This window comes from Bos mutus, chromosome 16, assembly GCF_027580195.1.
Source record: "Bos mutus isolate GX-2022 chromosome 16, NWIPB_WYAK_1.1, whole genome shotgun sequence".
In the NCBI taxonomy this organism is placed as follows: Eukaryota; Metazoa; Chordata; class Mammalia; order Artiodactyla; family Bovidae; genus Bos; species Bos mutus.
The window spans coordinates 19,210,205-19,223,465 of record NC_091632.1 but is presented as its reverse complement, the minus strand read 5'-3'; the positions used below and the strand labels follow the sequence as shown (position 1 = coordinate 19,223,465).

Below are 13,261 nucleotides of genomic sequence, written 5' to 3'. Positions count from 1 at the left end.
GATCTTGCAATCCAAGGGACTCTCAAGAGTCTTCTCTTACACCACAGTTCAAAAGCATCAATTCTTTGGTGCTCAGCTTTTTTTATGGTCTGGCTCTCACATCCATACATCACTACTGGAAAAACCATAGCTTTGACTATGTGGACCTTTGTTGGTCAAGTACTGTCTCTGCTTTTTAAAATACTGTCTAAGTTGGTCATAGCTTTTTTTCCAGAGAGCGTCTTTTAATTTTGTGGCTGCAGTCACCATCTGCATTGATTTTGGTGCCCAAGAAAACAAAGTCTCTCACTGTTTCCACTGTTTCCCCATCTATTTGCCATGAAGTGATGGGACCAGATGCCATGATCTTCATTTTTTGAATATTGAGTTTTAAGCAAACTTTTTCACTCTCCTCTTTCACTTTCATCAAGAAGTTCTTAGTTCCTCTTCTTTTTCTGCCACGAGAATGGCATCATCTGCATATCTGTGGTTATTGATATTTCTCCTGGAAATCTCGATTCCCCCTTGTGCTTCCTCTAGTCCAGCTTTTCCTTCCTTTGTGGTTCAGATGGTAAAGCGTCTGCCTGCAATGCAGGAGACCTGGGTTCGATTCCTGGGTTGGGATGATCCCCTGGAGAAGGAAATGGCAACTCACTCCAGTGTTCTTGTCTGGAAAATTCCATGGGTGGAGGAGCCTGGTGGGCTACAGTCCTTGGGGTCGCAAAGAGTTGAATATGACTGAGCAACTTCACTTTCATCAATTTCATTCATGTTCATCAATTTCATTCACTTCCATCAATTTCATTCACTTTCATCAATACTCAGTGCCCAGAAGAGTTCTTTGAACAGTGAACATTTATTTAATGAATAAACATAATTGCCTCACATTGTTAATTTTATGATAATGTCTTAGCCACTTTCCTCATCCTTGAGATCCAATAAAAAGGGGGGGATCCATTTTACAGAGATTGAAATTATGACACAATACTTGTTTGATTCATTGGTTTGTGACTACCGTTATTGAAATTTAAAAAATACTGTTGTTTGAGTAGCTTGGCTATAGCTTAATACCCAGTGCTATTCAGTGTTTAATGAGTAATTATGAGGGAAATTGTTCATGATGGAATACCGTCTTGAAGGATAAATGAACCAGAGGAAGATCTTAGGTGGATTAAAGCTTAGTATGATCTAGGAGTAATGGTGGTAAGTTCAGCTAAGCAGTACCTGTCCATACATGCCCTGTAAAATGAGGAATTGTATTTGCTGTTGTGGAGCATTTCTGTGGACTAGAAGGTTTCCTTCAAGAGCACACCACTTAAATTGGTTCTAACCTGAAGTATTTTTCCACTTCAAAAAACATAATGGTTATTTTTCCCATTATATTTTTGTATTTTTTATTTTATCATAAAAATGAATGTTTTGCTGGCATTGCAATTATTTTTAATAATTAATATACTACAGTATATATTATTATAATGTATAGTATATAATTATAGTGTACTCTATTACAATAATTCAGTACTCAATATATTGAAATTGGATTTGATAATTTGCTAATTGTCTTTTATTAATTGAACTTTGAGAAAAACTGAGAAAGAAAGAATAGAGGGAAAAAGAATCTCAGTATTGCCATTACCTTGTTTTCTGTAGATTCTTTTCATTTGTGTTGAGAAATGGAACTGTCTGTGGTACCTATGCATGTCATATCTTGCACAACTAGTTTTTGGACACTGTAATCTCATTTTGAATATATTACTCCAAGATATAAAAATTGAAATTTGAGCATGGGTTAAACTAATATGTTTTTCTGAAACTGCTGTAATAAGTGGATGTAGAGAGAGTTACACTTTAAAAAAAAATACAGCAGTATGTAAATGTCAGTCCCAAGCTCTCAGTCTGTTCCCTGCCCTTTTCCCCCTGCCCCCAGGTAACCACACATTCATTCTCTAAGTATGTAAATATGTTTCTGTTTTATAAATAAGTCCATTTGTATCATTTTTTAGAGATTCCACATAGAAGCCATATCGTATGATGTTTGTCTTTCTCTGACTTACTTTACTTAGTATGATAATCTCCATGTCCGTCCATGTTGCTGCGAATGGTATTATTTCATTCTTTTTTATGGCTGTATTTTTACCACATCTTCTGTTGATGGATATTTTCATTGCTTCCTTGTCTTGACTATTGTAAATAATGGTGCGTTTAACACTGGGGTATGTCTATCCTTTCAAACCATGTTTTTCTCTGGCTCTATACCCAGGAGTGGGATTGTTTTTCAGGAACTTCCATACTGTTCTCCATAGTGGCTGTACCAGTTTACATTCCCACCATCAGTGTAGGAGGGTTCCCTTTTTTCCACATCCACTCCAGCATTAATTGTTCATAGATTTTTTTTGGTGATGGCCATTTTGACTGGTGTGAGGTGATATCTCATTGTAGTTTTGGTTTGTGTTTCTCAAATAATTAGCACTGTTGAGCATGTGCCTCTTTTCATGTGCCTCTCGGCCATCTGTATGTCTTCTTTGCAAAAATGTTTATTCAGGTATCCTGTGCATTTTCCAATTGGGTTATTGGGGTTTTTTTGTTTGTTTTTTTATTGAGCTGCATGAGCTGTTTGAAACTTTTGGAGACTAATCCTCGGGGAGTGCTTTTTACCTGTTCTGTGTGTTGAGAAAGTTTGTCTTGATTGTGATGGAAATAAGCCTCACACAGTACAGAAAGCAACCTCGTCATTTCATTAAGCAAATAGGCTACTGCTTCAGCAATTCGAGGTGATGTAAAGCTGTAAATATTTTGATATCACTCACATTTCTCTTTTTCTTGTAGGTTTTAAAATGGGTGGAAGAAGCAGTACAGGCTTCCAAAGTTCACCTCTTATCAACAGACCATTTGGAACAGGCTGAAAATACTTGGAAAATTCCCTTTGATCCCAGTCTAAAAGAGGTTACTGTGTCTCTGAGTGGCCCTTCTCCAATGATTGAAATTCACAATCCTTTAGGTGAGCTATATGGAATATTCATATTAAAAATATTTAAAAATATAGAATATGAAAAAAATAGAAAAATCATGGAAGGTAAAAGATTTTTAACAGACTTACTTGTTCAGATTAATGCTAACTTTATGAATAAATTCAACCAACTCAAAAATGACTGGAGAAGATGTTTAAAAATTAAAACTGAGTATTTTTAGTCATAAGTATCATTGAGTTAACATGAGATTCAAAAACTGAAACTCCTAATAATTTAAACAGATGGCATTTACTATCTTAATTGTAACTGAAGGATCCAAAAAAATATTTTAGATGAACCTGAAATATTTTCTTCATCTTTATATGAGGAAATACTTCACAGTAACTTATTCTGTAAAATTCAGTGTTTTGTCATTTTTAAGTGAATCATATGAAAAAAGTCCTTTATTACTAAAAAAGCTGTCTAATTTTTTACCATATCATTTTCTTGATAGATTTTAATTTTACAGGTTGTTCTTGTTCAGTCGCTAAGCTGTGTCCGACTCTTTCCAACCCCATGGACTGCAGTATACCACCAGGCTTTCCTGTTCTTCACTATCTACCAGGGTTTGTTCAAACTCATGTTCATTGCCTCAGTGACACTATCCCAGTGATACTATCCAACCATCTCATTCTCTGTTGCCTCCTCCTCCTCCTGCTCTCAATCTTTCCCAATCAGAGTCTTTCCCAATGAGGTGGCTCTTCATATCAGGTGGCCAAAGGATAGGAGCTTCAGCGTCAGTCCTTCCCATGAATATTCAGGGTTGATTTCCTTTAGGATTGACTTTTTTGCCCACCTTGCATTCCAGTGGACTATCAAGAATCTTCTCCAGCACCACGATTTGAAAGCATGAGTTCTTTGGTGCTCAGCCTTTTTTATGGTCCAACTCTCACATCTGTGCGTGTTTACTGGAAAAACCGTAGCTTTGACTATACGTACCTTTGTCGTCAATGTGAGGTCTCTGCTTTTCAATGTGCTATGTAGGTTTGTCATAGCTTTCCTTCCAAGGAACAAGCGTCTTTTAATTTAATGGCTATAGTCACTGTCCACAGTGATTTTGGAGCCCAAGAATATAAAATCTGTCACTACTTCCACTTTTCCCCCCTCTATTTGCCATGAAGTGGTGGGACCAGTTGCCATGATTTTAGTTTTTTGAATGTGAGTTTAAGCCAGCTTTTTTCATTCTTTCCTTCCATCCTCATCAAGAGACTCTTTAGCTCCCCTTTAGGAGACAGTCTCTCAGGAGACAAGTAAACTCTGGTAGTCCCATCTCTTTAAGAATTTTCCACAGTTTGTTGTAATCCACACAGTCAAAGGCTTTAGTGTAGTCAATGAAGCAGAAGTAGATGTTTTTCTGGAATTCCCTTGCTTTCTCTGTGATCCAGTGAATGTTGGCAATTTGATCTGTTTCCACTGCCTGTTCTAAATCCAGCTTGTATATATGAAAGTTCTTGGTTTATGTACTATGGAAGCCTAGCTTGAAAGATTTTGAGCATTATCTTGCTAGCATGTGAAATGAGCACAATTTTGCAATAGTTAAACAGTCCATGGGGTCGTGAAGAGTCAGGCACGACTGAGCGACTTCACTTTCCCTTTTCACTTTCATGCATTGGAGAAGGAAATGGCAACCCACTCCAGTGTTCTTGCCTGGAGAATCCCAGGGACGGGGGAGACTGGTGGGCTGCCATCTATGGGGTCACACAGAGTTGGACACGACTGAAGCGACTTAGCAGCAGCAGCAAACATTCTTTGGCATTGCCCTTCTTTGGGATTGCAATGAAAAGTGACCTTTTCCAGTCCTGTGGCCACTGCTGAGTTTTCCAAATTTGCTGGCATATTGAGTGCAACACTTTTACAGCATCATCTTTTAGGATTTGAAATAGCTCAGCTGGAATTCCATCATCTTCACTAGCTTTGTTTGTGGTAATGCTTCCTGAGGCCCATTTGACTTCACACTCCAGGATGTCTGGCTCTAAGTGAGTGATCACACCATCATGTTTATCCAGGTCATTAAAACCTTTTTTGTATAATTTTTCTGTGTATTCTTGCCACCTCTTCTTAATCTCTGCTGCTTTGGTTAGGTCCTTACTGTTTCTGTCTTTTATCATGCCCGTCCTTGCATGAAATGTTCCCTTGTTATCTTCAGAAGCATATTGCACACCTTCTAACCTGGGAGGCTTGTCTTCCCGTGTCTTTTTGTCTTTTCATACTCTGTTGGGTTCTCGAGGCAAAAATACTGAAGTGGTTTATGATTCCTTCCTCCAGTGGACCATATTTTGTGATAACTTTCCACTATGACCCTTCTTGGATCACAGCCTTGTCATGGCAAAGGGGCTTGTATAATTTTACAGGAGATGGTTGTTAAAAAAACATATTTATATTCTCATTAGAATGATGTTTTAATTTGTTCCTTTGATATTGTATGATTCTCAGTTTTGGCTTAATTCCATCTCTGGTTGAATTTATAAGATTTAAGGTTGAATTGAATAGTAATCTTAAAAAATAAAAAGAAACCTAATTTTTCTTAATATTCGTGTTTAGGAAATTTTTTAACCAATGATGTTTGCACAATATTTTTATTCCTATTGTAGCTGAAGTATATGTTACATTTTTTAAAACCTGTATGAACATTTATAAATTGGGAAGGAATAACTACCTTTTTTACTTTATTTGAATCTTAGAAAATGACATACCTTAGAGAAAATAGGGTATGAAATTTACCTCAAAGGCTTCAGTCACACTTAACAATCAAATTGAAATTTATGAGCAAGCAAAACCAATTTTTTTGAGACTGTTTGGTCTTGAAAATAGATTTATCTGTAGAAATGGATTTGTCTTTTTAAGTAGCATTCTTATAGTACCATCTATCCTATCTACCCAGGAAAGATTTGTGTTGTTCATTATCTGTATCGAAAGTACCTGTAACCATTGCCTTAAGTTCTACTACTTTAAAAATTCATTGATACTGATATTTTAAAAGTCATTTGCAGCGATTATAAAACTTCTGATGCAAACATGGGATTCTTTTAATTGATTTGTTTACATAACTGCAGAAATAGTCCACACGAGAGCCAAGCCTGAAATGAATATGTAAACTATGGCTTAATTCCAAATTTGCTTTCCTTCCTAAGTTCCAACTGTCAGATACTGTATGTTGATCTCAGTTGGAGATGGTATGGTGTTAATGCATTATACTGTCTCCTCTAATTATTCCTTTGACAAGTAAAAGCCTTCTTGTGCACTTCATGGAAACCTGAGGTTTTACACTTTATGCAAAGTTATGCCCAGGGCTCTTAATATTAGCAATATCTTGAGTCATCTCCAAAAAGACATTTATTCTAGTTTACTGTTTTTCCATCTATTAAGTCTAAATGTCTCTAGTGACTGTACATAACTTCTTTGTAGCCATAATAATCATTACCTAGATTAACTTTGGAAATATGATTATTGTCTTCCATCTTACTCTGTTTTTAAGATCACATCAACATAGCAAATAGGAATCTGTTACTTCAATTACAGTGTTCAGAAATGCTAAAGTTGCGTATATTTTAGATATAAAATGATGTTTTGAGCTAGACGTGTAAATGTCCATCAGGTAATTTATACTGGAAATGTACACAGCTGATATACATAGCTGAAATAAAGATTATGCTTATAACCTCTACGTCTGTCTTTCAGGAAAGCTGATAAAAAAGGGATTTGGCCTGAATGAGCTATTAAATATTCATAACTCTGCCAAGGTGGTGAATGTTAAAGAGCCAGAGGCTGGAATATGGACAGTGAAGGTACTGTTATGTTACAGAGTCTGTTTGTTGTTTTATTTTGATGTTGGCATGTTTTATAAAATATATATAATAGTTTATTTATATCTTCTCTAACGATCATGGAGAATGCTTTTGCTAAAAATCAATAGACATGTTGCATTCTTCGGAGTTGTCTTGATCATATGAATTGATAGTGTTTGGTTGTGATGACCTTGAAAGGATCAGTACCACCATAAACAGACTTAAAATGCTCCAGGTAGTTTTCCTATCATCGAATCTGTAAATTATATTATTATATTATATATTATTATATATATATTATATTATTATATATATTATATTAGCCACTGTCTGCCTCCAAAACAATCAGAGATGGAGCCAGTAGAGAATGGTGTTTAGGGACATAGGCCCTAGTGTGGAACTGCCCTGGGTTTGAAAACACCACCACTTAAAAGCTGCTAACCCCTTAGAACTATAGCTTCTCTTGATTTTCTTTCCACCTCTTTAATATAGGATGGCAATAACAGTCCTTTCTTTCATAGAAGTGTTCTGAGAATTAAATGAAGATGATAAAATGAAGTATTTAACAAGTTCCTGTTACAAAATAAGCACTCAAACATTGCTGGTTATTGGTGTGTAGTAGACCTACATTCATTGTGTGCTTGAACGCAAAATTGTATTTGTATCTTAGAGTCACATTAAATAGTATATGTTCATACTAAGAAAGCATTGTATTTTGGCAATATGGAGGAAAGAACGTGTCTGCCTTCGAAATTCAGGATACCATAAATCTGAGATCTAGTCCTGCTGCAAATTATATGTGGGACCCTCCCTAGTAGATGCTGTGCATGGCTTGCCCATATTTCTCAGAAATTTCAGTGTGCTCTGGCCTACTTCCAACCGCAGGATCTGTATTTCTGTGTCTGAGAAGCTTTTTTTTTTTTTCAAGATAGAACAGGAGAAGGCTGTTCAGCTAGAGAATTAAACCCTTCTAGAGCAGCTTTCAGCCCCTGCAGGAATAAGCCCCAGTTGTCCACAGGGAGAGCAGGCTTAAAGACACACCCCATATGTGCTGCGTGTACCCTCTTCCTCTTCCATTGGAACCCCTTGTAACCCCCAAATAAACAGTTTACTCTGAAATACTGGAACAACTCAAATGAAGATTCCCCTTGCATCATTTACTCTTTCACCATCTCAGCTTCCTGACATGATAAAAAGAAAAGAAAATGAGATCAACTGGCTCCTTTGAAATTATATAGCTGCTGTGAAAGTACATGGAGGTGCTATACCATAGAAATTTGGCATGCCGGTTTTTTAAAAGAAATACTTAACTTTTATTCTTTAATTTTATAAAGTTAATTTTTATTGTAACTCCATTTAAGTCCTAGAATATCAGTGTTTCTTTTCCTCACAACTCTCAGTCTTATAAGGAAAGTAGTAATATGGATATTTTAACATGAATAATATGGAATAAGGGTTTAAGTAAAAAGGCTATGTGAAATAAAATTAGTAACTTTTATTGAATGGATCACAAATAGTCCCATCTGCCTGTGTTATCCCCCAGTTCCTTGCACAGAGTAGTTGCTCAGTCCTTCCTGAGTGCATCAGATAGTCAATAATGAAGTGTTTCACTGTAATATGGCCAAATTTGATATTACAGTTATTTTAACCAACTTGCCCCAAATATAACTAGATTGAGTCTGACTTTCTGTGATCACAGTGGAAAGGAGTATATGAAGTTCCGAGTCTCTGTATTGTCCAAACATTTTCATTTAAGCATGCTCTAAGTCAGCAGTCTTGAGCTAGCTGTTCACTAAGGTAGCTCACTTATCAAGTTCACTAAGATGATCCGTTCTTGCTCTCTAACCAGTGATGTTAAGTTGTCTGTTACTGACTTTGAGATGCATACAAGTGATACCATTCTTCTGTATAATTAGCAACTGATTGTGAAGTATTTGAACCCATTTGATAGGTGATTTGGATTGCTACCAGTGGTATTTCCTCTAATAAAACTCTTGCCTAGAAGGGGGATATTTTACATGTCTGATGTTTTTCCTTGTGCCTAACACGCCTATTGATCCAGTCATCCATTCAGTAAACCTTTACTGAGTGTCTGATTCTGGCCATGTTCCATGATACTTAATGGGCACTAAGTACATCTTAATTGATCATTAGAACAGAGAGTCACTGAGGATTAATCTGTGAGTGAGGAAGGAGATAAGATGATAGGAACACTGTTTAGACAAGTCTCTAAACCTGGCCTCCTGTAATTAAGAACACAATAGAAAGACACAATATCTATTATCACAGTATTTTAAATTCATATCTAATCATCATCAAAGAAGCTTCTGGTCCTGTTGTTACACAATATCTGGTGTACAATTAGTGATATCTAAACAAAGGATGAGAATTACAATGCAAGTAAAGATAATGAACTTATTTCGCTCCTGAATGAAATACCAAAATAATGTATCAGGTTGGCATAAAGGCAATTGAGCTGAATCTACTGACATAAATATTGCTGCTGACTTTGGATCTCCCTTTTGGATGGCTAATGAAGGATAGCATTTTACATGTGTGTTTTCTTAAGAGGAGAAATGTCTGAGATTAGACAGCACATCCCCAGTGCCATCTCTCATGCGCTCTGCTATCTGGAAAGTGTCTGCTCTATCAGTGGAATTACTAACAGCTTTTTTGAATGTTTTGCATAACAGTTTTAATCTTATGTGTAGAACACAGCCCATCTCTTATTTGACCTTAGCATGGTATTCAAGGAGCACCAAATTGAGCCTCAACCAGTCTTTTTGGTTATCTTCCACCACGTGCCTTTCTACTCTAATCAAATATACTTTTGCAATGTCTCTCGTCTTCTCTTACCACATTCTCTTGGTCTGTGCTTTCTCTCAAGCTGTTGCTTCTTTCTAGAATATTCTTTTCTTATTTTATGTCTGATTCATAACTCCCAATAATGCTCAGCTCAAATGGTAACACTTGTATCAAGACTTTTCTCATTCAGAATATACTCTTTTCCCTCTGGCTTTCTATTGCAATTTTTTGGCACCTCCCTTTGCATAATTTTTCCCCATTATGTCATATTTATTTCTGTACAGGTTTTGGCTTCCAGTTTTGCTGTAGACCAGACTTTGTCACAAGTATATGCCTTAGTGCCTGGGAAAGAACTATATAAATATTCCTGAATAAGAATGAATTCACTTATTCTGATGATATCCAGGGAAGCAGGCTTTGGTTTAGTTTGGATCACAGTTGATGTACTGGCACAAAACACTGTATTATGCCCATGATTTGACTATGACAATGGCGATTGCTTTTCTTCTGTGGTTTCCCAATGAAACCCTGGTGATTACTTTTCTGTGGTTTATTCGAACACTTTAATTGAACAGAGACAATGAGTCAACTCATCAGTATACTTCATATAAGTAACCTGGATGTTTTAGGTTGCCTCTGATGCAGGTGAAAACTTGCCAGAAAGAAGTAACTGAAATGGACCCCAAGTTATTATTACAAACAAAAGAGACAGTTGTTTGAGGCCTTTAAATTTGTATCTGTAGGGAAGCTAGAAATCCTGGGTCTCATTTCTGAGAAGAAGTGTAAATTTTCCATTAAGACAGCTTAATTATACCTAGGCTATTTGAACATAATGACATAAACTCTCAGGCCAGATTGTGTGCTGTGCTCTTTAAGGGAAACTTTGTTGCAAAGACATTAAATAATTGTCAGTACCCATTATGTTTAGAGACTCTTGCTATTAGTCTAGGATTATCAGTGTGATCATGGGATGTAGCACACCCCCTGAGGTGTTTCCATTAAGTAAATTTGGATAAACTATCCTTAGATCATCTCCCAAGTAGAGAAGGGAGTGTACCCAACCACATGATTATATTGAGATTCTGAGACTAGCAGAAATATTTCTGGTTGTAGATAGTTACTTTGGTTGCCAGAACCTACTAATGCATTTTCTACAGGATAAGGATAGTTTTAGAAATGCATAAATGGCATAAACTTGTTATGGAATTACAATAAACCTCAAGTCTAACAAAGGACCACACAAGTAGCATATTACACTGGCCTCCAGTTATTCCCACCTGGTACCTCTTTTAAATAAGCAGTCAGACTACACCAGGTGTATTATTTAAAGGGATTAGCTATGGCATTAATTCAGTGTTTAGGGTCAATGGAATCCTCTATAGTAGATTTTTTTTCCTGGAATATTCCCCAGTTATATTTGTCTGCCAATATCACATTGTCAATCAAATGGAATATTTCCTTTAAAAAAATATATGTACACTTTTATTTATATTTAAATGGGTATGTGTGTGTGTGTATATGTGAATATATACAGAATTTACATTTCTTTCCTTGTATTACATTTTTTAAAACAAACAATGACTAGTAAAAGGATAGTATTTAAATCTAGCTGGCTTCATTGTGTCTTTTTGACTGGCACAAATCCTACCCTATGTTAGCTTCCCAATAAATATTTGATTAAAAGTATAGTATTCTTTACTTTGTAAAGGATGGTATGTTATATAAGAGCAAATGCTTTGAAAATAGATGGACATATATTTTAATTTAAGATATAGTACTTAAAATATTTTTGACCTTGAAGAAATTACCTAAACCTACCCAAGTCTGAGAAAACTAGGGGAAAATAATACCTACTTAATATTGTCATGATTAAATTAGATGTTGGTACATATTTAAACAGTTTCTGACACATGAGTGGTAAAACTAAATTAGTTCTTATCCAGACTGTGTATAAATAGTAAACTGTATCTCTGCTACTGCTGCTAAGTCTCTTCAGTCGTGTCCGACTCTGTGCGACCCCATAGACGGCAGCCCACCAGGCTCCACCGTCCCTGGGATTCTCCAGGCAAGAACACTGAAGTGGGTTGCCATTTCCTTCTCCAGTGCATGAAAGTGAAAAGTGAAAGTGAAGTCGCTCAGTCCTGTCCGACTCTGAGCGACCCCATGGACTGCAGCCTACCAGACTCCTCCATCCATGGGATTTTCCAGGCAGAAGTACTGGAGTGGGGTGCCATTTCTTATCAATTCTAGATAGACATCAAGGCTTTACTTTATTTACTTTGACTTATTTATTATTTTATAAAACATTGAAACTCCTTAGGAGAGAGAAATTAAAGCCAACTCTAGCAATCATATTTTAATTCATGTATAACATGGCAGACTTCACATTTAGTACCAGAATGTGCTCTCCCTGGCTTAATACAAGTTCATTCCTCACTAGTGTCACATGTTCTGTGAGGGTTGATGGGCTGCTGTGCTTCATATGCTCAGGAAGCCAAGCTGATGGAGGCACTGACATCTAGAACATTTAGAACATTGTTGCTATTCAGTCGCCAAGTCGTGTCTGATTCTTTGTGACCCCACGGACTGCAGCACGCCAGGCCTCTGTGTCCCTCGCCATCTGCCGAAGTTTGCCCAAGTTCATGTCCATTGAATTGGTGACACCATCCAACCGTCTCATCCTCTGTCGCTCTCTTCTCCTTTTGCCTTTAATCTTTCCCAACATGTGGCCTCTTTTTAGTGGAGGAAAAGACTGGAGAATGTGCATAGAAAAAGGAAGGGATTGTGTCACTTCTAGGATGTGATAGGTATTTTTGTGAGTGACAGATACACTTCATTTCCTTGGTAAGCCATTTGCCAGAACTGTTATCATGGCCTAATGGTTTTCTGGAGCTGGTTCATAAATGGTTCATGGAGAGTCAGTTATGTGCTTTCTCTTCCCAACTCAGTGACATCCTGTTGGGAGCTTGAAATCAGCCACTTGGTAGTATTTACATCACAGAATTTGGCAAATCCCAAATTAGGGCTTTTTTTTTTTTTCAGAGAGAAGTTTACCAGCACTCTACTAACCTGACTCTTCCTAAGTTGAGAGTGCATTTAGAAATTTAGAATGGCAAATGAATAGATGGGGATATTGTTTTCTATCCCATAGGGTCCGAATCAACCTAGAGATTATGTCATCCTAGAATATTACGCATTGACTTAGAGTATTGAACTTGGAGTAACTGCCATTTAACTTGCTGTATAAACCTAGGCAAGTAATTAGTTCTTTGAGCCCCAATTTCTTTTTGGTGCTTAATGAGATATCGTGTGAACATACTTAGCCTAATGTATCTAGAAAAATTCAATGAATTCTTGATGACTCTGACATCAGTTGGTCCTAGGGAAATCTAAGGGAAACTGCCAACGTTAAGTGTTTGTTGGCCTTATTATTAATGGTATTAATAAATTAATTTCATGTATTAAGTACCTATTGAATAGTATTTTATAGGTGATATATTTGATATAATTCTTGCCTTCAAGGGCTTTCTATGTAGAGGAGACTTTCAATATTTAATAGATATGTAGCCTTAAAAATAGATTCATCTGCAATATAGTTGATCAGGAAGATACCGGAAGAGCAACTCATTTTCCCTGGAGCTCTCCATGGTGCTTGCTCCATGGTCCTTCAGCCTGCTCTGCTCC

The 13,261-nt window shown here is 36.7% G+C and overlaps 1 protein-coding gene across 3 annotated transcripts in view; it reads left to right on the top strand.

Annotated features, from left to right (window-relative positions):
• HMCN1 (hemicentin 1) overlaps positions 1 to 13,261 on the top strand; it is a 538,357-nt gene that overhangs the window by 195,000 nt on the left and 330,096 nt on the right. For all 3 annotated transcript variants that reach the window (XM_070384783.1, XM_070384782.1, XM_070384785.1), the window contains exons 5-6: positions 2,806 to 2,977; positions 6,666 to 6,772. In XM_070384783.1, coding sequence (XP_070240884.1) covers positions 2,806 to 2,977; positions 6,666 to 6,772 — 279 coding nt within the window. The remainder of the gene's footprint in view (positions 1 to 2,805; positions 2,978 to 6,665; positions 6,773 to 13,261) is intronic.